Here is a 25,853-nt window from a genome sequence, read left to right as displayed (position 1 = left end):
AGGAATCCCTGTTTATACAGGCAGCTCCGAATGAGACTCGTTATTCTGCTATCACCCATCGGCGGGGTGAATAAGCTTGACCTAACTCTGATGTGCCTGTTGTGTGTCTGTTTAACACTTTTTCCTGATCATCAGTGTTTTGCTGACACTTAATTCTCTGTTGAACTGCCACCTTATGTGATTGGATGCCACTGTCTGTGCTAAGCAAAGGTCCTGTCACCCACAGGCCCACAAAACCCCCTTGGCAAGCACAGGGCCAGGGAGCTGAAAGAACAGCCAGCAGTGCAGGAACAATTTCAGGTCCAGGATAGGCAACAGACCAGAATCAGCAGGATGGTCAGACCAGTCTGGAGGGGATCGCAGGGATAGAGAGGGGCGCGGGTCTGGAGGGGATCGCAGGGATAGGGAGGGACGCGGGTCTGGAGGGCATCGCAGGGATAGGGAGGGGCGCGGGTCTGGAGGGCATCGCAGGGATAGGGAGGGGCGCGGGTCTGGAGGGCATCGCAGGGATAGGGAGGGGCGCGGGTCTGGAGGGCATCGCAGGGATAGGGAGGGTCTGGAGGCGGGTGAGGTTTAAAGGAGTGTTTATGATGCTTGAGCGGGGACGTTTGTGAGGTTGGAGGAAATGTGTTTGAGACCTTGGACATTGAGCTGAGAGGTGGTGAATGGGCAAATGTTACACCTTTTGTGATTGCATGAGAATGTGGCAAGGAGGCCTGAGGAAGTGTTAGGAATAATGGAAAGGTGGACCAGGGTGTCACAGAGGGAATGGCTCCTACAGAGTGCTTAAAAACAGATAGGAGGGAAAGATGTGCAATAACAAGGTGTAGAGCTGGATGAACACAGCAGGCCAAGCAGTATCATAGGACCAGGAAGGCTGACGTTTCAAGTCTACACTCAGACCCTTCTTCAGAAATGGGGAAGGTGAGTTTGGTGGTGGCATCTTGCTGAACATGGTGGAATTAGCAGCTTGTTTGAATGGAAAAATTTTTTGTTGCGGAATTTGTAAAGTGGAAATCCTGTCCTTCTACTGGGAAGGAGGGTAAAGGCTATTAGCAGAGCAATGGATTGGACACAACTGAGGGCTCTGTCAACCTAATTTCTTTGTGAAGGAAAGTATCACATTTACCCCTGTTTAATTTTCTGTATCCAAGGTATTTTTAAAGTTATGCCAAGCCCTTCTGCTTTCTCCACCAGGCTACCCTTAGTAATTTGGGTGCAAGCCATCCAGGCTAAATGGTTTATCCACTGTACACGTAATATATCACTTCCGGCATAATCTTCACCATCTCAGTTTTCACTGACACTTCTTCAATATTCCCACATGGTCACCCTATCACAGAAAGAGTCTATTCATTCTTTTAAACCCTTGCTAATTCTGTGTGGAGCAGTTGGGTCAGCCCCATTTCCCTGCCATAAACCCTAGTCTTGCAAATTTATTCCTTTCAAGAGCCCACCCAAATTTGTTTTGAAGAAATTGATTAGCTTTGCTCATAATCCGTGAGTTTCTGGTCGAAACTATTCACCGTGTTTATAAAGAAAGAGCTCATCTTGGCTCTGTGTGGTGGCTGAGTGGTTAGCCCTGTTGCTTCACAGCGCCAGGGACCCGGCTTCAGTTCCACCCTCAGGCAGTTGTCTGGAGCTTGCACATTCTCTCTGTACCTGCATGGGTTTCCTCCAGGTGCTCTGATTTCTGCCCACAGTCACAGAGATGTGCAGGTTGGCTGGATTGGTCATGCTAAATCACCCTTAGTGTCCTGGGATATGGAAGTTAGGTGGATTAGCCACAGGAAATGCATGGTTACAAGGATAGGATAGAGGGGTATGTCTTGGTAGAATGATCTTCAGACGGTCGGTGTGGAATTGATGGGCTGAATGGCCTGTTTCCACACTGTAGGGATTCTATGATCCCTGTCCCTTTTGTATCTCTTATCCAAAACCTTAAGCCTGTGTCCGTAGTCATCGAACCATCAACTGAACAATCTTTCTCTGTTTTCATTTCTAAACTGATCAGGATCTTCTATACATCCAAAAAATTACCCTCAATCTGCTTTGTTGCAACGACAGCTACCCCAGCTTCTCCAGTATAACCTACTGGCTAAAATGTCTCATTCCCAGAATGTTTCAGGAATCTCCTCTACACCCTTTCAATAACCCTCACATCCTTCCTAAAGTGTGGTGACCCAGAACTGAATACAGTAATTTAACTGAGGCTTGACCAGAGCTTTTGAAAAGGATTGGCAGCATTTTCCTGCTTTTGTGTTCAAGTTTGCTTGTTTATCAATCCTGTGATCCCATATGTTTTGTGAACTCCTGTCACAGTATGTGCTGGAACCGTCAGAAGATTGATGCATGTGAAACTCCAGCTTCCTCTGTTCTCTGCAACCCTCTCCAGAACTTTTACATAGAACATAGAACATTGCAGCGCAGAACAGGCCCTTCGGCCCTCGATGTTGCGCCGACCTGTGAACTAATCTCAGCCCACCCCCCTATCCCATCATCATCCATATGCTTATCCAAGGACTGTTTAAATGCCCCTAATGTGGCTGAGTTAACTACATTGGCAGGCAGGGCGTTCCACGCCCTTACACTCTCTGAGTAAAGAACCTGCCTCTGACATCTGTCTTAAATCTATCACCCCTCAATTTGTAGCTATGCCCCCGTGTACAAGCTGACGTCATCATCCTCGGAAAAAGACTCTCACTGTCCACCGTATCTAATCCTCATTTAACCAACATTGCTTCACCTTATCCCTTCTGTTAAATACGTTACCTCACACACCTCTGATTTAAATGCCACCTGCTATTTGATTCCAAATCCGCTAAATTTTGAAAAATTAACTCTGTATTTCAATATCCAAGTCATTTTTCCATGGTAAACACAGCAGAGCTCCTAACGTGGGGACACCAATGTTTATCTGCTCGCCTAAAAAACATCCAGGTATCACAACTCACTGTTTTCTTTCCTTGGGGCAGATTTCTGCTCAAGTTGTTACTGACGGTTCTATTCCAGAAGCTTAGTGTCTTTAACCAGACTGCTGTGTGATACTATGTCAAACACCTCCACAGTAAACACAGACACAAAATGCTCATTAAGTACTTCAGCTTCAATGCATACCTTACCCATTTATTCCTAATGGGATCCTTATGATCTCTTTTTACCCAATCGTAGAAACATAGAAATGATACAGCACAGAAAAAGGCCATTGGGCCCATCTTCATGCCGACCCAAAGGCATGTAGATGCCCTTTCTGATCCCACCTTCCTGCACACAGCCCATAGTTTAGAGCAGTTAAGGTGCAAATCTTTTAAGAATTTAGGGTCTCTGCCTCCACCATCAACTCAGGCAGCAAATTCCAGGCACCCACCACCCTCTGTGAAACAAAAAAAGGTTTTTGCTCTCATCCTTCTGCCACTCGGTTTGAATCTGTGACCCCTGGTTTTTGAACTCTGTGCCAAAGGAAACAGGTTCCTCCTGTCTACTCTATCTCTACCCCTCTCCTGTGTTCAAAGGTAGACAACCCCAGCCTCTCCCATCTGTCCTTGTGAGCCCAAGTCTCCAGCTCCAGAAGCATTTGAGTAAATTTTTCTTGCACTCTCCCCAGTACAATTCCATCCTCTCCATAGTGAGGGGGGCTAGAACTGCATACAGTTCTCCAGTTGTGGCCTCAACAGTTTTTCTGGTGAAGGGTCTAGGCCCGAAACGTCAGCTTTTCTGCTCCTAAGATCCTGCCTGGCCTGCTGTGTCCATCCAGCTCCACACTTTGTTATCTCAGTGTCTCATATACCCCTATTTTTGTAGTCTATACCTCTGCCAGTGAAGGAGTGCATTCCATATGCCTTCTTTACAACCTTATCTACCTGTACTGCTACTTTTCGGGATCTGTGCACTTGCACGCCAAGATCTCTCACTTTATTTACCCCTCTCGGCGTTTTTCCATTTATTGTGTATTCCCTTTTACTGTTTGACCTCCGCTTCCCATATGCATTACCTGTCCTCTATCAGAGTTGATCTCCATTGGCCCACTTCACCAACCCATCTATATCACTTGGGAGCTGACAGCTATTATCTACACTGTCTGCTACACGGCCAATCACTGACATCCCAGGAGACAGGTTTTGGAGTCCCTTTTCTGTTGAATGCCTTTTCTGTTCTCATATTCTCTTTTTGTCAGTCATGGATTCCTCTTAACTAGTACTATCTTGCCTGCTTGTTGCTTAAAGAATTTGCCTGACACACATCTTGCATCCTCCTGAAACTCATGCACTTTGACCAAAGCTGATCAGTGATTTCAAAGGAATTTGGGTCTTGGAGGAAATAAATTTGATAGCACTAGCAATTGCATTGAGAAAACTAGCATGTGCTTGATAGATTTCACTAGCACTGACAGGTTGGGCTGAATGGCTAGTTTCTGTGTGGTATGACCTGTTTTGTCACAACTATTAGATAAGCCAGCTGGTCGGAACACTCTGTCGCCCTGTCTGTCCACCTCAGTTAAGTGTTAGTCTATCTACTTGGACCAGACGTGAAATAGGATCATCTAACTTTGAAATAAGGCCTGAGACCCTGTTGCCTGAGTTAGGCAGAATAGAGGGCAATGTGTCTGGAACTCAGGCATGTTTGAATGAAGTGAACGAAAGGGAGGGTTAGAATCAAGTTGAGATACTGCACTAAGCTCCTGCCTGGATGGTGGGAATGTTCTTTTCAGCTGGTAGAGTTTACCATGGACACTTGCTCGAGTAATGTGACTACTGTGTGTTGTAATCATTTTGCAATTCTCACCCCAGTGATCACATTTCTGCTGTTTCTCCATTTTTTCCAGGCCCCAGTCTCTGTGATTCTGTCTGTTAATATCCCCTCCTGTGGTTTTGGTATCAGTGATTTTGGGAGAGCTGCTCTTGGGATTGGGATTGTCACGGTACAGGACATCCTCACCTCTGTCCATCTTGAACTGTTGCTGCTGTGATGGTGGAGGCTTTTAACCAGCTATCCTCTGACATGGGGAGATGTATGCTTGGGATGTGCAAGGGAGGGTGCATACGTGACACGAAACAGGTGCGAGGACTCTTAGAGGTGTACAGCACAGAAGCCAGGCCCGTGGGCCCAACTTGTTCTGTTTGCATTTGGTCCATTTCCCTCTAAACCTTTCCTATGCATGTACCTTCCAAATGCCTTTTAAATGTTGTTATTGTACTCGACTCTATCACTTCTGCCAGTTCATTCCATACACACCACACTCTATATAAATGTTGCTGCTCAGGTCCCCTTCAAGTCTGGCCCCTCTCAATTTAAATCTACGCCCTTCAGTTTTGGACTCACCCACCTTGGTAAAAGACCTTGGCTATGCACCTCATCTATGCCATTACAATTTTATAAACCTCTGAGGTGCCCCTCAGCCTCCTGTGCTCCACGGAAATAAGTCCAGCTTATCCAGCCTCTCCTTATAACTCAAACCCTCCAGTTTCGGTATCAACCTTGTAAATCTTTTTTGTCCCTTTCCAGTTTAATAGCATCCTTCCTATCGCAGGGCAACTAAATTGTACGCAGTACTCCAAATGTAGCCTTACGAATGTCGAGTACATCTGTAACATGACGTCCCACCTCCTATACTCAATGCTCTGACCAATGAAGGCAAATGTGCCAAAAGCCGTCTTCACTACCCTGTCTACCTGCAACTCCACTTCCAAGGAACTATATACCCGCACCCCTCAGTCTCTTTGTTCAACAACACTCCTCAGGGCCTTTCGGTTAATTGTGTAAGTCCTGCCTTGGTTTGACTTATCTAAATGCAGGGTGCAGCATTTATCGGAACTAAACTCTCTCAACTATTCCTCAGCCCACTGGCCCAGTTGAACAAGATTCCATTGCAGTCATAGAGAATCTTCTTGATTGTCCCCTGTTTTTGAGTCATCTGTATACTCATTAAACATGCCTGCTAAAATTTTCAGCTTATTTAGACATATAGAACCCTTGCAGTGCAGAAAGAGGCCATTTGGTCCATCCCAATCTGCACTGATTGTCCAAAGAGCATCCCACCTAGACCAAGCTCCCTGTCCTATCCCTGTAACCCCACATTTAGCATGGCCAGTCAACCTAACCTGCACCTCTTTGCATTGTGGGAGGAAACTGAGCACCTGGAGTAAACCCAAGATAACAAAGTGTGGAGCTGGATGAACACAGCAGGCCAAGCAGCATCTCAGGAACACAAAAGCTGACGTTTCGGGCCTAGACCCGTCATCAGAGAGGGGGATGGGGAGAGGGCTCTGGAATAATTAGGGAGAGAGGGGGAGGCAGATCGAAGGTGGAGAGGAGAGTAGAGGTGGGGAGGGAATAGGTCAGTCCAGGGAAGACAGACAAGGTCAAGGAGGTGGGATGAGATTAGTAGGTAGGAAATGGAAGTGCGGCTTGGGGTGGGAGGAAGGGATGGGTGAGAGGAAGAACAGGTTAGGGAAGCGGAGATAGGCTGGGCTGGTTTTGGGATGCACTGGGGGGAGGGGAAGAACTGGGCTGGTTTTGGAATGCAGTGGGGGAAGGGGAGATTTTGAAGCTTGTGAAGTCCACATTGTTACCATTGGGCTGCAGGGTTCCCAGGCGGAATATGAGTTGCTGTTCCTGCAACCTTCGGGTGGCATCATTGTGGCACTGCAGGAGGCCCATGATGGACATGTCGTCTGAGGAATGGGAAGGGGAGTTAAAATGGTTCGCGAGTGGGAGGTGCAGTTGTTTATTGCGAACCGAGCGGAGGTGTTCTGCAAAGCGGTCCCCAAGCCTCCGCTTGGTTTCCCCAATGTAGAGGAAGCCACACCGTGTACAATGGATACAGTATACCACATTGGCAGATGTGCAGGTGAACATCTGCTTAATATGGAAGGTCATCTTGGGGCCTGGGATGGGGGTGAGGGAGGAGGTGTGGGGGCAAGTGTAGCACTTCCTGCCGTTGCAGGGGAAGGTGCTGGGTGTGGTGGGGTTGGAGGGGAGTGTGGAGCGGACAAGGGAGTCATGGAGGGAGTGGTCTCTCTGGAAGGCAGACGAGGGTGGGGATGGAAAAATGGCTTGGGTAGTGGGGTCAGATTGTAGATGACAGAAGTGTCGGAGGATGATGCGTTGTATCCGGAAGTTTGTGGGGTGGTATGTGAGAACGAGGGGGATCCTCTGGGGGCGGTTGTGGCGGGGGCGGGGTGTGAAGGATGTGTTGCGGGAAATGCGGGAGACACGGTCGAGGGCGTTCTCGACCACTGCGGGGGGGGGGGGGGGGAAGTTGCGGTCCTTGAAGAACGTGGACATCTGAGATGTGCGGGAGTGGAATGCCTCATCGTGGGAGCAGATGCGGCGGAGGCGGAGGAATTGGGAATAGGGGATGGAATTTTTGCAGGAGGGTGGGTGGGAGGAGGTGTATTGTAGGTAGCTGTGGGAGTCAGTGGGCTTGAAATGGACATCAGTTTCCAGCTGGTTGCCTGAGATGGAGACTGAGAGGTCCAGGAAGGTGAGGGATGTGCTGGAGATGGCCCAGGTGAACTGAAGGTTGGGGTGGAAGGTGTTGGTGAAGTGGATGAACTGTTCGAGCTCCTCTGGGGAGCAATAGGCGGCGCCGATACAGTCATCAATGTACCGGAGGAAGAGGTGGGGTTTGGAGCCTGTGTAGGTGCGGAAGAGGGAGGAAACCCACACAGACACGGCGAGAATGAGCAACCTCCACACAGTCACAGAGAGAGGAGGGGTGGCTGTGCGAGCTACTGGGAGATGATGGGACCTTAATGTAGCTTATCTTCATCTGATTGGGTGGTAGTATTGGCTAGCCCAGTCCACCTTTGTCACAGTATGGTGCACTGGTCAATTAACTGGCTCTGCCCAAGAAATGGCCCTTTCTCATTGGAGTGTGCAGTGATTCAGCTGTGAATTCCTTATTCCTTACATTGTAATAAAATTCAGATATTCATGCAATGATGTCGTGGCAATGTCACGACATCTAGAGACTCGACCTCATGCGGTAGAGGCAATAATTCGAATCCCATTGTGTAGAAAGCGGTCTGGTTGAACAATGTCCATCGGGGCAGGAAGGCTGACGTTTTGGGCATAGACCCTTCTTCAGAAATGGGGGAGGGGAAGGGGTTTCTGAAATAAATAGGGACAGAGGGGGAGGTGGATAGAAGATTGATAGAGGAGAAGATAGGTGGAGAGGAGACAGACAAGTCAAAGAGGCAGGGATGGAGCCAGTAGAGGTGAGTGTAGGTGGGGAGGTAGGGAGGAGATAGGTCAGTCCAGGGAGGACGGACAGGTCAAGGAGGCAGGATGGAGCTAGTAGGTCGAAGATGGGGGTGGGGCTTGAGGTGGGAGGAGGGGATAGGTGGGAGGAAGGACAGGTTAGGAAGGCGGAGACGAGCTGGGCTGGTTTTGGGATGCAGTGGGTGGAGGGGAAGAGCTGGGCTGGTTGTGTGGTGCAGTGGGGGGAGGGGACGAACTGGGCTGGTTTTGGGATGCAGTGGGGGAAGGGGAGATTTTGAAGCTTGTGAAGTCCACATTGATACCATTGGGCTGCAGGGTTCCCAAGCAGAATATGAGCTGCTGTTCCTGCAACCTTCGGGTGGCATCATTGTGGCACTGCAGGAGGCCCATGATGGACATATCGTCTGAGGAATGGGAGGGGGAGTTCAAATGGTTCGCAACTGGGAGGTGGAGTTATTTAGTGTGAACCAAGAGTAGGTGTTCTACAAAGTGGTCCCCAAGCCTCCGCTTGGTTTCCCTGACGTAGAGGAGGCCACACCGTGTACAGCGGATAGCCGCACCTCATATTCTGCTAATATAGCCTCATCCTGCCCCCTTGACCTGTCTGTCCTCCCTGGACCAACCTATCCTCTCCCTAACTCCCCACGTACACTCACCTTTACTGGTTCCATCCCCGCCTCTTTGACCTGTCTGACCCTTCTCCACCTATCTTCTCCTCTATCCATCTTGTATCTGCCTTCCCCTCTATCCCTATTTATTTCAGAACCTCCTTCTCCTCCCCCATTTCTGATAAAGGGTCTAGGCCTGAAACGTCAGCTTTCCTGCTCCTCTGATGCTGCTTGGCCATCTTGCTGTGTTTATCCAGCTCCACACCTTGTTCTCTCAGATTCTCCAGCATCTGCAGTTCCTACTATCTCTGGGGCAGGAACCCTCACTTCTTTACTTGCTGTCACCTTTATCTGACTCCAGATCCACGGTGATGTGGTTGGTTCTGAACTGCCCTCTGAAACTTTGGCAATTAAAGATGGACAACAAATACTCTGACACCAACATCCTTGAAGTAGGAAACAGAAAAACGAGAAAATGAAGTGTGAGAGACTAAACGTGTTTGTGTTCTCTGCAGAGGTGATGGCATTCAAGCAAGATCAATGCGGTTAAATCGTCAAGCTCAGGCACTGCCTCTCCCTGCTCGCACCATTCCACCCCCCACCACCACCACCGCCGTCCCCGTTTCCCTCCCTCTCTCCTCTCACTGTACTCTCTATTAGACCTTTATCACCTTCCCTTGCCCTCTCCTTTGTCCTCTGCTGCCCCCTTCGTCGTCTTTCCCTATTTCCCTGCTTATTCTCAATGCCCCCTTACCTCCTATTCACCGCCTTTGAACCCATTCCCCCACTTCTCCCATTGTTCTTCCCCCATAAATCCTGCTGTTCCCCCCCCCCATAAATCTTGCTCTTCTCTCCCCCCAAATCCTGCTGCTGCCTCGAATCTCTACTTTTCCCTCCCCTGAGCCTTGCTGTTATCCCCCAAACCCCGCTGTCCCCGCTCAACCACAAAACACTGCGCTTGTCCCCAAAAAGCCTGTTATTCCTCCCAAACCCACCACCTGGAACCCCGCACTTCCCACTCTCCCAAAGCCTGCATTTCCCTCCAAAAAACCTGTTCGTCCTGCATACCTCACCCTCCCTCCCCAGACCCCATCTACTCTCCCCCAAAACCCTGCTGTCACCCCCCCCCAGCACCATGTTCTGCCCCTAAAGCCCGCGCTCCACCCCTAAAGCCCGCGCTCCACCCCTGAAGCCCGCTGTCCCCCTGAAACTCACTGTATCCCCCCCAAACCTCGCTCTTACCTCTCCCTAAATCTCTGCTCTTCCCCCTTCAAACCCTTCTCTTCCCTCCCCTGAAATGCCTGCGAACCGTGCTCTTTCCACGCCTTCCACTCGCTTATTCTGACTTCTTTGCTTCCTGCCTTTCTCCTCCCATTATCTCTGTCGGGCCCCGTCCCTTCCACCACTCCCCCAAGTTTTTTCACCCTCCTTTGCACCACCCTACCCTTCCCTGCCCCTTTCAGGCGGCTGGTCAACTAGCCTCACCTCGCTGGCCCTTAGCTTTTGGTTGGGTCGCCCCGATTATGAGTGTGCAGTGCAACTGTCCCAGTTTCCCTAAAGGAGTAGAAATCCATTTGAGCATAGAGAACCTGTAAGTCTTTTCATTAGATGTTTTATCGAAAATTGTGTTGGTTTATGTCGAAATTCATGTAGAAATCCAACACTGGCCTCCTGTGGGTGTGGTGACGACGATGAAGATGTACCTATTTCTACCATAGGATGGCATGACTGAGCATTGATACAGTGCTCCCTCCAGTGGGGTGACTTGGTATTGTCCTGGGCTGTGACAAATCCTGACCGCCATTCTGCAGCTGGTCTCGGCTATGACCCAGAGCTAGGCTGGAGTGTTGTGTATTGGTGTGGGTGCTGCATTAAAGGAAAAATGTGAATGAGAATGCAGAAGTGATTTGCTGGAATGATTCCAGGTTTGAGAAACTTCAGACATGAACTGGATTGAAGAAAATGGCACTTGTCAGAGAAGCCAGAGCAAGAGCATAATTTAAAGAGAAATGCAAACAAAGTCAGGGTGATGCGAGAAAAATCTTGTTCACACAGTGAGTGGTTGGAAATATGGTGGAGGCAGGTTTGATTGAGGCATTCAGGAGAACTTCGGCATTTTTGGATAGAAACGGTGTGTAGAGATTTGGGGAGACAGGAGGGGATAGGTGTTAGATAAAGTTTTCACAGAGTGAAGGAGTAATTCTGTCACTCTGTCCTGGGATGCCCTAGGGTATTCCAATATCAGCGATGACTCAGAGTTTATTGAGGAGCTGACTGGCAATGAGACAGTGATGAGGACGGAGTCCTCCAAGAGTTAATGAGGGCCTGGAGGCTCAGCTTTGGAATAGAGTGGGTGATGATCCCAACACCAGGCTGGAGTTGGGTGGGGGGGTGGATGTGTTACAATTTGTCACGCATTGTTCTAAATATTTCCTTTTCCAACTGTTTTAAAAGATCTTTATTTGCAATTTTTCAGCTGTTTAAACAGCCATGAAGTGCAGCTGGAACAGTATTTCAAGCTCAGAACAGGGGGATTCCAAGTAAACTACAACCAGGAGATGGATTTAATCCTGGAGGAACAAGAGGCAGTTGTCATATCCATGCCTGCAAACGTTAAATAAACACATTGATTGGAGTGTACTTTTATGTGGACTCTTAAAATTGTTGCCTCTACTTTGGCTGAGGGTGTGAACACGCTGAAACCTCACAGTCCTGGCTCACTAGTGTTTCTTGTTCCCCATTGCAGTGTCTCCTGTCCTTGTCTGACCTCCATACTGCAGTATCTGCTGTCCCCGTCCCCCACCATCCCCCCAAAACTGCAGTATCTGCCGGCCCTGTCTAATCTCCTCCCCCCCCCCGTAAAAAAAAAAGCAGGGACTAGGATCATAGAGAGCCTGGGGCATGACAGTGGGATCTTGGGACTGGGACTTGGGAGAGTGCAGGATATTGGGCTCCAGGACAAGGAGTGCTCGGTATATTCTCTGGGCAGAACTTGCTCGTGAGCTGGTGGATGTGTAGCTTTTCTTTGTTGAACATAATAAATTAAGTTCTCGTTCAGTCAGTTGCCTCTCTTTGAGAGATATTTTACTCCAACTTTTCATCAGGGACGAGAGTCAATCAGTAGGAATTCAGAGTTAAATTCTCAGATCAGCATCATATAGCCCGATAAAAACCAAAAGACCTGTGGATGCTGTAAATCAGAAACAAAACAGAAGTTGCTGGAAAAGCCCAGCAAGTCTGGCAGCAGCTGTGAAGAAAAAAAAACAAGAGTTAACGTTTTGGGTCCAGTGACCCTCAATACTAGAGTCAACATAATTCTCACAATTTGGAAAAATAAGATCAAAAGTTTAAATGAATTTATCTCTTTCCTCACTGGACTGTAAATGAGCTGAGGTGGTGGACAAGTGGTGGTTTATCTCCTTGCTGTTGTCTGTGCCATTCCGTTTTCAAACCCGTAGTTGTTGGGTTGAAGGTTGAGCAAGGGAAACCGAATCAGTTTTAGAACAATTAGGAGCGAGGAATTAGAATGAATCCAAGGGGATCAAGGGCCGTAACTTTAAAATTGGAGCTTGGGTTGTTATTGTGATTCAGCCTCTTTGAAATTCAAACTGTCTTTCCTGAAACTGGGAGTTGATTTAACATTTCAGAGCTGAGATTAATCTATTTTGGGGTTAAATATTAGTATGTTTAGATTAAGCAAATGTATTTCAGGGTTATAGGACCTTTGAAGATAGTTGGAGATTGACTGGCACACAGCTTGTTGAGTTGGCAGACAGTGGAATGACAAATGAGGTTTAATTGTTTCAATGTTCTCCTGTTGCAATGCTCCTGGACGATAAATGTCAGTCTTTCCCCACTAGTCATCATTTAACAAGGAGGTTGTAGATTTTTGTGTGAGTAATAGTCAGCCAGCTGTGAAGTAACTGAGAGCAGTGTGAGATCAGACTGTCAGTATTGTAGCTGTGTGACAGACACCTCAGTTGTAGAATGAACCATTAAAACTCCACCTTCCTCTGTGTTGCTGTTCTTAATGTGTAACTGTGATGCCAACTGTTTCACTCGAGCCATTCAAGTGAATCGGGCTATTAATTAAGAAGGAAGGACATGGAGGGCTGTGCTAATTGGCACTGGGTAAATTGATTCTAAGAAGAGCCAGCACAGACATCAGAATGGCTTCCTTCTATACTGTGATTCTGAGGGTTTGGGATGCGAAGGGTGTCCTACCCCTCCTGTTCTACACGGCATGGTGACACGTAGGTCTGTGGATAGGAGGAGGTCTCAGGGCCTCTGATGGTCTGGAACTGAGACCCGACTCTAGCTGGTAATTAGTCAAGGCCTGGGTATTGGGTCTGGAATCTTCTGGAGACTGTTGTCAATATTCAGGCACAATTCACTGTGAGGGTATGTTGCAATTTGTATCGTAATTTCAAAGCTGGCTTCTGTTATGTTTAATTCTTGGATAATCCCATCCTCAGGACAACTTGAAACCGACAACATTCACAGTGGCCAACGTTCCGGGATCTACAGGCGTCAATCAATCAGTTTCAAACACGTCAACTAATCTCCAGGTCAGCACAGGTCACAACTTTCCCATCACCAACTACCTTGCTCCTGTCACCGCCATCGCCAATAGCAACGGCACCGTCTTCAAATCAACCGGTACAGGCACTTCCGGCAGCATGGTGCAGCTCCCGAGTGGATTCACTCTCATGTCAGGTGTGTGTGTGCGTATGTGTGTGAGAGGGAGCGAGATTCAGGTGAAGGGCGGGAATGGGAAAACTGAGGGTCAGAGAGGAAGGGGGACAAGAGTCAGGGGGTGGAGGGAGAGATGGAGAGGAGAGAGACTGAAAGAGAGGGGAAGGTGGAGCAGGCTTGAGAGGGAGGAGAAGCGTCAGATAGAGAGAATTAACAGCTGCTTTTCAGATTCTTTGCAACACTTGCAACAGGCCGGATTGAGTTGATGGCACAAATAGAAATAAATGATGGGATCACCGTTACAGACACATGGGGCAAACAGCCTGAAGATTCAAAGATATTTTACATTTCAAAATTACAGGATAACAAGAGGAGGAAGGTGGCATTGCATTTTTAGTAAAGGATGGTATCAGTATGCAGTGAGAAATGATATTGGTCCAGAAGATCAAGATATAGAACCAGCTTGGTTGGAGCAAAGAAGCAACAATGGAAAGAAGTCAGTGATGGGGTGTGTTTTATAGGCGCACTGACACTAGAATAGACAGACACAACCACTGATAATTCGATAGAGATGCAAAGGTGGAGAGAACGTAGGAAGGGTTCTCAAGAACAGCTTCATGGGGTGGAACTTCTCCAGACTGTCTCCAGAACTGAAGCCATAACTATTTTCCTTGGAGAATAGAAGGGAAACCTGACAGGTGTTCAAGATTTTGAAGGATCTGGATATAGCATTTCGGAGAAACTGTCCCTACTGGTGGAGGAATCAAAAATCATTTGACGTGGTTTACAGGTAATTGGCAAAAGATGAAATGGTGACATGGGAGTGAAAGATCTGGTTACGATCTGAACTGACCTCTATGAGAATGTGGTGAGGGCAGGTTCAATCACAGCTGTCTGAGAAATCAGATAATTATCTGAAAAGAAAGAATGTGCAGGATTACAGAGTGGTACTGGTAACTAACTCCTTCGGAGAGTTGGTGGAAACATCACATAGTTATACAGCACGGAAAAACCCCTTTGGTCCAACTCGCCCATGCTGACCAGGTTTCCAAACTAAACTAATCCTATTTGCCTGAATTTGGCCCATATACTTCTAAACCTTTCCTCTCCATGCACCTGTCCAAATGTTTTTAAATGCTGTAATTGTACCAGCCTCTACCACTTCCTCTGGCAGCTTGTTCAATACATTCACCACCTAGTGTGTGAAAAGATTGTCCCTCAGGGGGCCTCTGTGTTATTGCCGTTCAGAGAGTCTAACAGGTAAAAGGGAGGAATGTAAAGCAATCATGAACACTGGAGAGAAAAGTTTTGAATAAGCTAATGGGACTAAAACCTGACAAGTTCCCTGGATCTGATGGTCTGCATCCCAGGATTTTGAAGGAGGTAATTAGAGATAGTGGATGCTTTGGTACAAATCTGAAAATTCCCCAGATCCTAGCAAGCTGAACAACTGTGAATACAATATCACTATTCAAGAAAAAAGGAGATAGAAAGTAGAAACTACAGACAAGTTAGTGCAATATCTGTTATTAGGAAATGCTCATATTCATTATTAAGGATGTAGCAGCAAGCTGTTTACAAAATTAAGTATATCAAATTTTATAACAAACTTCTTGAAAGACAGTTCAATTTGACAGATGTGTTAGAGTTCTTTGAAGATGTAACAAGCAGGTTCAATAAAAGAGTACAACTACACACAGTGCATTTGGATTTTACAAGGTTAATACACAAGATAAGAACTCCTGGTTTTGAGGATTGTCTATTAGGATGGATTGAGGATTGGATAATTAATGTGTATCAGTGAGTTAGGAGAACTGAGTCATATTAGGTTATTATTTCATGGAGTGATTCATGTTCAATGCTGTAGCCTGAACTACTTCTGACCCAATCACTTTTTGATCCTTTAGCTGAGCAAGTAGATTTGCTATCTGAGATAATGGGAACTGCAGATGCTGGAGATGCCAAGATAATAAAATGTGAGGCTGGATGAACACAGCAGGCCAAGCAGCATCTCAGGAGCACAAAAGCTGACGTTTCGGGCCTAGACCCTTCATCAGAGAGGGGGATGGGGGGAGGGAACTGGAATAAATAGGGAGAGAGGGGGAGGCGGACCGAAGATGGAGAGTAAAGAAGATAGGTGGAGAGAGTGTAGGTGGGGAGGTAGGGAGGGGATAGGTCAGTCCAGGGAAGACGGACAGGTCAAGGAGGTGGGATGAGGTTAGTAGGTAGCTGGGGGTGCGGCTTGGGGTGGGAGGAAGGGATGGGTGAGGGGAAGAACCGGTTAGGGAGGCAGAGACAGGTTGGACTGGTTTTGGGATGCAGTGGGTGGGGGGGGAAGAGCTGGGCTGGTTGTGTGGTGCAGTGGGGGGAGGGGATGAACTGGGCTATCTGCTGTGTTTGTTCTGATGGTACATCGGTTGTTACTAACACTGATCTGTACCTGTAAGATTCTGCAGCAAACAGCACTGGATATCTGGAGGCAATTGGGTTTTGAATGAGGTGGTGGCTCAGGATGTCCTGTGATTCTAATTTCAATGCTGCTTCTGTACTGTGGTTGTTTGTTAAAGAGGCCACAGATTTTTTTTTAACTTGGCTGGTTAGGCTTTGAGATCCTCGGCAACTGATTATCCAAACTCTGAAGTGAAGCCTGCAGCGTGAACCGTGCAGTACTTCCTTTTACCACCATGCGAGCCCTTCCCAGACATGAGCTACTCAGAAAAGATTGGCTTTATTCCTGGCTCCATGTCCAGGCCAACTAACCAAGGACTGTCTCAACATGGTATTTGTTCTTGGCCTGTCATACAGTCGTCAGCTCAGTGCTGGGATTTTATCCTGCTCTGTGATCTTCAGCAGCTTTGAATACAGCCCAGGTGAAGGGGTTTGAGATTCTTAGCTTGTTGTAGCGTTATGTGCATTAACTGTCTTAATGACTCTGACCGGGGGTGATAATTATTACAGTCAAATATCCTAACGATATCAAGATGGGAGGGGAAGCAAGTTGTGATGATGATGTAAAGACTCAGTAAGGGGTTTTAGGCAGGTTAAATGGGTGGGCAAAAATGTGGAGGATGGATTATAATGTGAAATTTACTTGTCCTCTCACAAAAAAAATTGAAAAGCAGTATATGTTTTGAATGAAGAGGGATTGCAGAAGTGAGGTACAGAGGGATCTAGGTGTTCTTGAGGGAGTGATGGTGTTGAGGAGGACAGAGGCAGGAAAGTAGTGTTAAGGCTAGAATGAGATCAGTCATGATCAGATCAAATGGGACAGTAGGCTCAATCAGCCAAATGGCCAAAACCTGCTCCTAACTACAGATTCTTTATTCAGGAGAATATGAAGCTAGACCGTGTAAAATAACCTTACCAGTTTAGACCCATGGTCATACTGCTGTCCCAATAAATCATGGTTGGTGTGCCATCTACACTTCCTTCAACCCCCTTGGCCCACTCACATACCCCAACTCTCGACAGACCACTCACCGCTCCTCCCCTTTCCCCAGGCCCAACCATACATCTCTGAACTGCCGTCTCAGCGCACTCACACACCCGCACCCATCACCTGACAGACTATTCACTGCCGTTTCCTTGACCCAGACCTACCCATACACCTCTGACTCCCTCACTTTGCCCACACACTTCCACACTGATACCGACTGCCCTCCCTTAGCTCACTGCAGTCCCCACTGTCAACCCACACATTCCCTCCCTAATTCCCACCCTCTACCTCCCTGTGAGACCAAATACCCCTTCCCACACAGTTGCCCATGAGGCTTAGGAAGTTACCAGGATTTACTGATCTACATTACTGCAATCTCAGCCGTTCGGCTTATTATCCAGCATTGCCCCCATTATCCAGCCCTCCCCCCATTACTCACACTTCCCCCCATTACTCAGTGCTGCTCCCACTGTGCATGCTTCCCCCGTTATTCAGCTTTGCTCCCACTACCCAACTCCCCAATTATTCAGCACTTCCCCCCCAATACCCAGTACTCCCCCTCCCTTGCCCATCACCTCCCCCCCAGTTACCCAGCACTGCTCCCCAGTTACCCAGCGTTCCCCCCTTGCCCAGTGTTTCCCCAATATTTCACTGTACCCTGATGTAGTTTTTCTGAATGAACCACCTGTTGGTCCCATTACACCACATTAAACCGCATCCGGAATACAGTTTTAGCTTGCTTGGCACAGCTCCATGAAGCTGTTCCTACCCCTGTTTCCACATTTCTGTCTTTGCCCATCTCTCCCCACCCTCCCCCGTGCCGTCCCCCTCCCCCCCCGAGTGAGTGTGGTTCCAGTCACTCACACAGTTTGTATATTTTCCATCTGACAGGTACAGCACTGCAAGGCACACCAACTATCCCGATTGGTCAGCTCCAGCAACATTCCCTGGCCATCCAGGGTCAGCAGGGTCAGGTGGTGACCAGTCAGTCACAGCAAGGACAGCAGACCATCTTTCGTTTCCCAGCATCTGCAGGCGGACAGATAGTCTCCATTGCAGGCGAGTGTGCTTCTCTCAGCTTAGTGCAAGTGATTGGTCTGTTCTGCTGCTGATTCTGATGCTCAGAACGTAAACAGTGCCCAGGGAGACGAGGCAGTTAGAGCTTGGAAAGGGAGAGACATCACTTCACTATGAGGCTGGGAGCACTCAGTGATGGCAGGGCGTGGGATGTATGGGATGGGGTGATGTAGGTGAAAGCCTATGGGTGGGATAGAGGGCAGATTGGGAGAAAGTGTGGAGGGGAGGGGGGAAGTGAGGGCAGTTTGGCAGAGCCACCCAAGAGAGGAAGAAATTGGGTGGGCTGGAAGTGAGTGAGTGAGAGAGAGTGTAGGTTTAGGTGGGGGAGTGTATGGGTTGGGAGGGTGAGCGAGTGTGGTTGGGAGGACCTCTGTGGATGTTCTGTTTGTGAATCGTAGAAAACTTCCCAGTAATGTTTGCAGATGTCTTTCTGAAATATCTGGGAATTCCTGCAGAGATCACAGATTTGTGGACTCCAGGAGATGTTCAGGCAGCTTTGGAGAGGCTAACCAGCAGAAAGGGAGTTGTGATACTATCACTGAGCGAAATGTGTGTGTCACAAACATTTTCACGTAGAAATTCCCATATAGGAGCTGAACCAGATTTCCCAGTGAGATTGTAGGAGCCCACTGAATCATCCATCTGTCATAACCAATTCAGCAATGGATCCACTGCACAAGACCCAGAATTTGCAGCCAGGGAGTTAATTTCTTCTACTGACAGAAATTTGCTAAGTATGCCACCTTTAACATCACAAGGTATTCCACAGAAATGATTGTCAAAAGGAAATTGGACACCAACAAGCTTCAAATTGAGTCAAGCAGAATTTTGAGTGAGGAGCGAGATCCTACAGCAGAGTGAGGGAGGGATTTCTGGCATTTTTTTTGGACTGAGACAGCAGAGACCAAGACCACAGTGATGGAACAGAAATGGTTCCATTTGGAGATATTCTTGGAGCCAGACTGAGATGGACACAAACATCGTGAAGTGTTGTAGGGCTGGGAGAGGTGACATGTACAGAAAGGCAGGGCTGGGCTGAGATGTGCATGGGAGAATAAGGACTGTTAGAAAGTGAACCTTGATGTAGTGAAGAGGCTTGTGCTCCTCCTGATGATCCCTGGACTGATGAGATTGGGTGTTCTGGCCATCCTCGCTGCTTGGCAAGCCATGAAGCATGAGGACAGGGAGAGGTGCCAGACAGTGTGAGGTCAGGCGTGTAACAAGTAAACAAAGATTGTGTCTTCTAGGCTGCAGCTGCAAGATAGACCAAGTCACAGTGCCTTGACATCTCTCTGAATTCTGAATATCCGTTTGTTAAGATAGAGTAGGCAATGATCAAGTCTCTCCATTAAAGAAAGTCAGGAATAGATTTTATTTTTGGTCAAGAGTAACCGTCAGGATGTGGATGGTGGGGGATTCGGTGATGGTGACAGTTAGATTGTCTCTTGTTGTGAAGGTCATTGACTGGCACTTGTGTGGCATGAATGTTATTTGTCACTTTTCAGCCCAAACCTGAATCTTGTTCAGGTCTTGTTGCATTCAGTAGTTGAGAAGTGCTGAATAGTTCTTTAACATTTTGCAATCATTGGCGAACATCCCCACTTCTGACCTTATGATGGAGGGAAGAGCATTCATGGAGCAGCTGAAGATAGTTGGGCCTAGGACACTTGCCCTGAGAAACTCCTATAGAGATGTACTGGAGCTGTGTGTCAGGTATGACTCCAACCAATGGAGAGTTTTACCCACCAAACCCCAATTCCCATCGACTCCACTTTTGCAAGAGCTCCTTAATGCCACACTCAATCAAATACAATTTTGATGTCAGGGTGTGTCTCTCTCGCCTCACCTCTGGAATTCAGCTCTTGTCTGTGTTTGAACCAAGGCTGTAATGAGATCAGGAGCTGAGTGGCCCTGATGGAACCCAAACTGGGCGTCACTGAGCAGATGCTGCTTGATAGTGCTGTTAATGACAGTTTACATCATTTTACAGATGATCTAGACTAGTCTGATGGAGTACTTAGCTGTGTTCTTGTGCGCAGGATATATCTGGGAAATTTTCCACATTGTTGGTTAGATGCCAGTGTTGTAACTGGACTGGAAGAGTTTCACTAGGACAGCAGCAAGTTCTGGAGCACAAGTCTTTGGTGCCATTGTTGGAATGTTGTTAGGGCCTCCAACCATTTCTTGGCTATCATGTGGAGTGAATCAAATTGGCTAGAGTCTGGTTTATGTGCTGCTGGGTACTTTTAGAGGTGACTGAGTTGGGCCATCCTCTTGGCATTTCTGTCTGAAGATTGCTGTGAAAGCTTCAGCCTATCTTCTGCACTGATGTGCTGGGCTTTTCCATCATTGAGGATGGGTATATTTGAGGACCCTCCTCCAGTGAGTTGTTTAATTGTCCACCACCATTCACAACTGGATGTGGGAAGACTGCAGATCTTAGACCTGATCTGTTGGGTGTGGAATCGCTTGGCTCTGTGTGTCGCTGGCTGCTTATACTGTTTGGCGTGCAAGTAATCCTGTTTGGTGGCTTTGCCAGGCTGATTTTCAGGACTGTGACGTGGTTACTCTTCTTAATACTGTCATGGACAGGGGCTGATAAGGATGAGTTTGGAGTCTGTTTTTCCCGTCTTGTTGGTTCCCTCACTATTTGCTTCTGACCCAGTCTGGCAATTATGTCCTTTAGGACCCAGCTGGCTCAATTAGACGTACTGCTGCTGAGCCACTTCTCGGTGATGAACATTGAAGCCTCCCACCCAGAGTACGTTCTGTGCCCGTTCCACCATCAGTGCTTCCTCCAAGGTGTTGTTCAACTTGGAGGAGTACTGATTCATCAGCCGAGAGAAGGCGCTATGTGGCAACCAAAAGGAGGTTTTCTTACCCATGTTTCACTTGATGCCATGACCCTTCAACTCCCCTCTGAGTACCATTGTGCTGCCTCCTCTGTTGGGCCTGTGCTGTCAGTGGGACAGGACTTATCCTAGGATGGTGATGGTGATGGTGGTTTCTGGGACACAGTCATACTACAGAATTGTACATTGCTGAGAATGTTCAGCTGTTGCTTGAAAAATCTATGAGACAGCTTTCCCACTAGTCCCAGAGGTTAGGAAGGAGGACTTTGCAGGATTGACAGGGCTGGACCATCTGGCACTCTTCCCGAGACTCCCCTGCAATTACTGACGCTCTTCCCGAGACACCCCTGGAATTACTGACGCTCTTCCCGAGACTCCTTGCAATTACTGACACTCTTCCTGAGACCCCCCTGGAATTACTGACACTCTTCCCGAGACTCCCCGGGAATTACTGAGACTCTGACTGAGACTCCCCTGGACCATCTGACACTGCCCGAGACTCCCCTGGAATTACTGACACTCTTCCCGAGACTCGCCTGCCATTACTGACGCTCTTCCCGAGACCCTCCTGCAATTACTGACGCTCTTCCCAAGACCCCCCTGGAATTACTGACGCTCTTCCCGAGACTCCTTGCAATTACTGACACTCTTCCCGAGACTCCCCTGCAATTTCTGACGCTCTTCCCGAGACTCCTCTGGAATTACTGACGCTCTTCCCGAGACTCCTCTGGAATTACTGACGCTCTTCCCGAGACTCCTTGCAATTACTGACACTCTTCCCGAGACTCCCCTGCAATTACTGACGCTCTTCCCGAGACTCCCCTGGAATTACTGACGCTGTTCCCGAGACTCCCCTGCAATTAGTGACGCTCTTCCCGAGACCCCCCGGCAATTACTGACGCTCTTCCCAAGACCCCCCTGCAATTACTGACGCTCTTCCCGAGACTCCCTGCAATTACTGACGCCCTTCCCGAAACCCCCCTGCAATTACTGATGCTCTTCCCGAGACCCCCCTGCAATTACTGATGCTCTTCCCGAGACCCCCCTGCAATTACTGACGCTCTTCCCGAGACCCCCCTGCAATTACTGACGCTCTTCCCGAGACTCCTTGCAATTACTGACACTCTTCCTGAGACCCCCCTGCAATTACTGACGCTCTTCCCGAGACTGACACTCTTCCCGAGACCCCCCTGCAATTACTGATGCTCTTCCCGAGACCCCCCTGCAATTACTGACGCTCTTCCCGAGACCCCCCTGCAATTACTGATGCTCTTCCCGAGACCCCCCTGCAATTAGTGACGCTCTTCCCGAGACCCCCCTGCAATTACTGATGCTCTTCCCGAGACCCCCCTGCAATTACTGACGCTCTTCCCGAGACCCCCCTGCAATTACTGATGCTCTTCCCGAGACCCCCCTGCAATTACTGATGCTCTTCCCGAGACCCCCCTGCAATTACTGACGCTCTTCCCGAGACCCCCCTGCAATTACTGATGCTCTTCCCGAGACCCCCCTGCAATTACTGATGCTCTTCCCGAGACCCCCCTGCAATTACTGACGCTCTTCCCGAGACCCCCCTGCAATTACTGATGCTCTTCCCGAGACCCCCCTGCAATTACTGACGCTCTTCCCGAGACTGACGCTCTTCCCGAGACCCCCCTGCAATTACTGATGCTCTTCCCGAGACCCCCATGCAATTACTGACGCTCTTCCCGAGACTGACGCTCTTCCCGAGACCCCCCGTGCAATTACTGACCACTTCCTGGCATCCACTAATTATGTCCTATTCACATGCTTGTCACACTCAAGCCAAGGGCCAGTAGATATACGGTTCTGCCTTTTTTCAATGACCAGGAATCCTGGTTATGCAATAGATTTCTGGATGTGCTAGTTTGAACTTAACCGAGTACTTTGTAAGTAATAATTGGTTTCTGTCTGTCTGACCCAAGACTATTGTTCATTTGACGAGAAACCAAATATTGGAAATCTGAAATAAAAGCAAAAATTGCTGGATAAAATCAGCACGTCTGTCAGCATTGTGGAGAGAGAAAAACAGATTATCTTTTCTAGTGCATCACAATTCTTCAGAATGTTTGAAACCTTAATTGTGTTTCTCTCACCATAGGTGCTGCCAGACTTGCTGAGTTTTTACAGCACTTTTTGTTTTATTCCAGCATTCATTTGTACGAGATCAGTGATGAGGTGTGAGCATCATTTCAGGCATGATGAGTTTCAATAACTATCCCTTATTTAGAACTGGGCAGGGTAACATCTCATCTACTAGTCCACACAGTGAACCTTTATGTGACAGTCCAAGAACAGGATCTGAGAGTTCTGTCTTACTAACTTCTGTAGGCAATTTACATCATGCGATTGGCTACAATCATATTCTAAAAAGATTCCATTTAATGTTTGAGCGATAAAGTACAGCTTTTAAAGTATATATGGTCTTTCTTCATGCCTTATGGACATGATGGCATTGGAAATAGTAACCCATTCTAGAATCGCCCTGTAAACACTGATACAATCTTCCAAGGCTCCCTGTAAATACTGATACACCTGGACCATCTGATAAATTCTGATAAACTCCTGGGGGGACCCTCTGCAAATCCTGACATACTCCTCAGGGATGAGGGACCCTGTAAATACTGACAAATTCCGGGGTGGGGGGTGGGATCCCTGTACATTATGACACACTCCTGGGGGAGGGGACGGGGCCTGTACGTACTGACACACTCGTGGGGGAGGGGACGGGGCCCGTGCACACTGACGCGGTCCCGGGGGAGGGGTCGGGGCCCGTGCGCCCTGACGCAGACACAGAGATTGTCTGGAATATTAATTGTTTGTCCCTGACGTTGATGTAGAGAAGAGCAGAATGTGACATCAGTGCATGAGATCAGATCTTGTCTTTATTTCCCTCTTGATTCTCTTTCTCTGACCAGGTGGTGCAATGGCCCAACAGGTTCCAGTACAGACGATTCAGTTACACCAAGCCTCGGGGCAGGTGAGCGTGCACCAGTCTACGCAACACACGCCAGCTACCAGCGACAGCAGCTCCGAGATTTCTCAGGCCTCAACCAGCGGAGCAAGTAAGCGCTGCCCGCCTACCTAGATCACATAGAGAGCTTTTCAGGCCTTTTCCCAGTGCTTATCCAAAATCGCTCCCAGTGCCTACCTTCCCCACTCCCTGTCTCTGTTCAACCCAACCACTCCCAGTCCCTGTCCCTCACCACTCCCAAATCTCTATGCAACCTCGTTCCCAGTCCTCGTTCAATCCCACTCCGGTCCCACTCCATGTTCACAGGTGGTGTCTGGCAGTGCGTCAGTATTTACTCCACTCCTCGCCCTTAGTTCCCGTCTCTCTCGGTCTGCCCAGCCCTGAACAATGGAAGGAAGTTTAGGCTACAAAAATCTCAGCTGTTAGTAATAGTTCACCCAGACAAGGATAGCCTGTCATCTTGTCTTCCCATGTAGACTGTGTTCCTGGGAATTTGGTGAAATCATGGAGAGATGTTGGTGAAACATCCCTACAATCTGCTGAAGTGTAATTGTAAGGCAGAGGAATTATTTTTGTCCTTTACAGATACTGTCCTTCAGACTAGTATGTGGGGAATGTGCTTCTCTGTCTGCATCAGGTAGTGAGACAGTAGTTGGTCTCTCCTTTCAGCCTGGTCATGGGTGATCTGTACATTAACTGTAGCTCCGTCTTGGATCTCTAATCTTTGCTCTTTGCCCAACAAAAGTTTAACAATCTTTGTTTTGAAGTGTTGAGTTAAACCTTTAACACTTACTAAATCCGTACAAAACAGATTTTTAACAAGAGACTGCTGGACTCTGAGTGTGATTCCTGACAGACACATTAATGGTCTGGCTGTCAAAGATTTTTAGATTATGCTCTTTGATCTGGACTTTCAAAGAAAAGGAAATAATTTCCATCTCTCTTTCTTTACTCTCTGAATTCTTTTAATTATCTTAAACATGAGAGCTCACCCATAATCTTTAAATTCAAATGAAATATGAGCCTAGTCTGGGTAAAGTCTCCTGATTACCCCTTTTTTTGTCTGATTGCCATACCTTCCATGTAGAAAGCTGTATCCCGAGAGAACTGCGTTTACCCTCTCTGTGAGGTGTCTCCCTTGGGAATGATAGTCTTGCACGTCGAACCATGTGATCAAAGTGACTGCACAGTTTCTAAACGTTCAAACCCTTTCCTCTTGGTTTGTCAGTGACACTGCCAGCAACAATCGTCACGTCGTCTGTACCCACCTCGATGGCCAGTCACGTGATGTACCCCAGCCCACATGGTACGGTCATGTACACGACCTCCAGTCCCGGCCTGTCTGATGGCGGACTCACAGTTCTCAACGCCTTTTCTCAGCCTTCTTCGGGTATGCAGGTGTCTCACGGCCAGATGCAAGAGCAGGGTAAGGTCATGACTGATCATTAACAGGGTCTCCTTCGAAAGGCAATTCTTCATGCAGTAACAAGCAGGGTTTGGCAGGACTATCCAGTCCCATCCTTAGAGACATGAAGCATGTCTGGACTGGTCAAGGATCGTGTTTGTACCCATTCCTTTTCATCATGAAGAGTGAATTTAAATTGACTGTCTAAAGCTTACTCCTTTTTCAAGTTTTGAAGTTCCCTTGTTGACTTGAGTTTGAATATTTGTAGTTCCCAATGTGCAATGCAGAAACTGCCTCAGACATTAGGCTGAAAACCACAGGATCTTTTAGCACAAAGGAGGATATTTGTTGCATTTGCTCTTTGAAGCTATTATATCTAATTAGTCTCACTCCCCTATCCTTCTCAGGATTCCAGCGAATGTTTGCCATATAATTTTTATCCGAGTTTGTTTTTCCTCTGTCAATCTAAAGTAAAGAACTGTGTCAGGGCATTTCATAAAATGTGCTGTTTATATCGTGGAACGGTGCATGCTGCCGGTTGCTACCGGAGCTCTATAGTTTA

The 25,853-nt window shown here is 47.9% G+C and overlaps 1 protein-coding gene across 4 annotated transcripts in view; it reads left to right on the top strand.

Annotated features, from left to right (window-relative positions):
* Positions 1 to 25,853, top strand: part of LOC125452562 (serum response factor-like) — a 116,639-nt gene that overhangs the window by 76,669 nt on the left and 14,117 nt on the right. For 2 of the 4 annotated variants that reach the window (XM_048531140.2, XM_048531137.2), the window contains 4 exons: positions 13,307 to 13,547; positions 17,854 to 18,021; positions 23,831 to 23,977; positions 25,115 to 25,312. In XM_048531140.2, coding sequence (XP_048387097.1) covers positions 13,307 to 13,547; positions 17,854 to 18,021; positions 23,831 to 23,977; positions 25,115 to 25,312 — 754 coding nt within the window. The remainder of the gene's footprint in view (positions 1 to 13,306; positions 13,548 to 17,853; positions 18,022 to 23,830; positions 23,978 to 25,114; positions 25,313 to 25,853) is intronic. The other 2 variants (XM_048531138.2, XM_048531139.2) reach the window with 2 other exon arrangements.

Source organism: Stegostoma tigrinum, chromosome 4, assembly GCF_030684315.1.
Source record: "Stegostoma tigrinum isolate sSteTig4 chromosome 4, sSteTig4.hap1, whole genome shotgun sequence".
Classification (NCBI taxonomy): Eukaryota; Metazoa; Chordata; class Chondrichthyes; order Orectolobiformes; family Stegostomatidae; genus Stegostoma; species Stegostoma tigrinum.
Note: the sequence above shows the minus strand (reverse complement) of the source record. Positions and strands in the feature narration are given on the sequence as shown.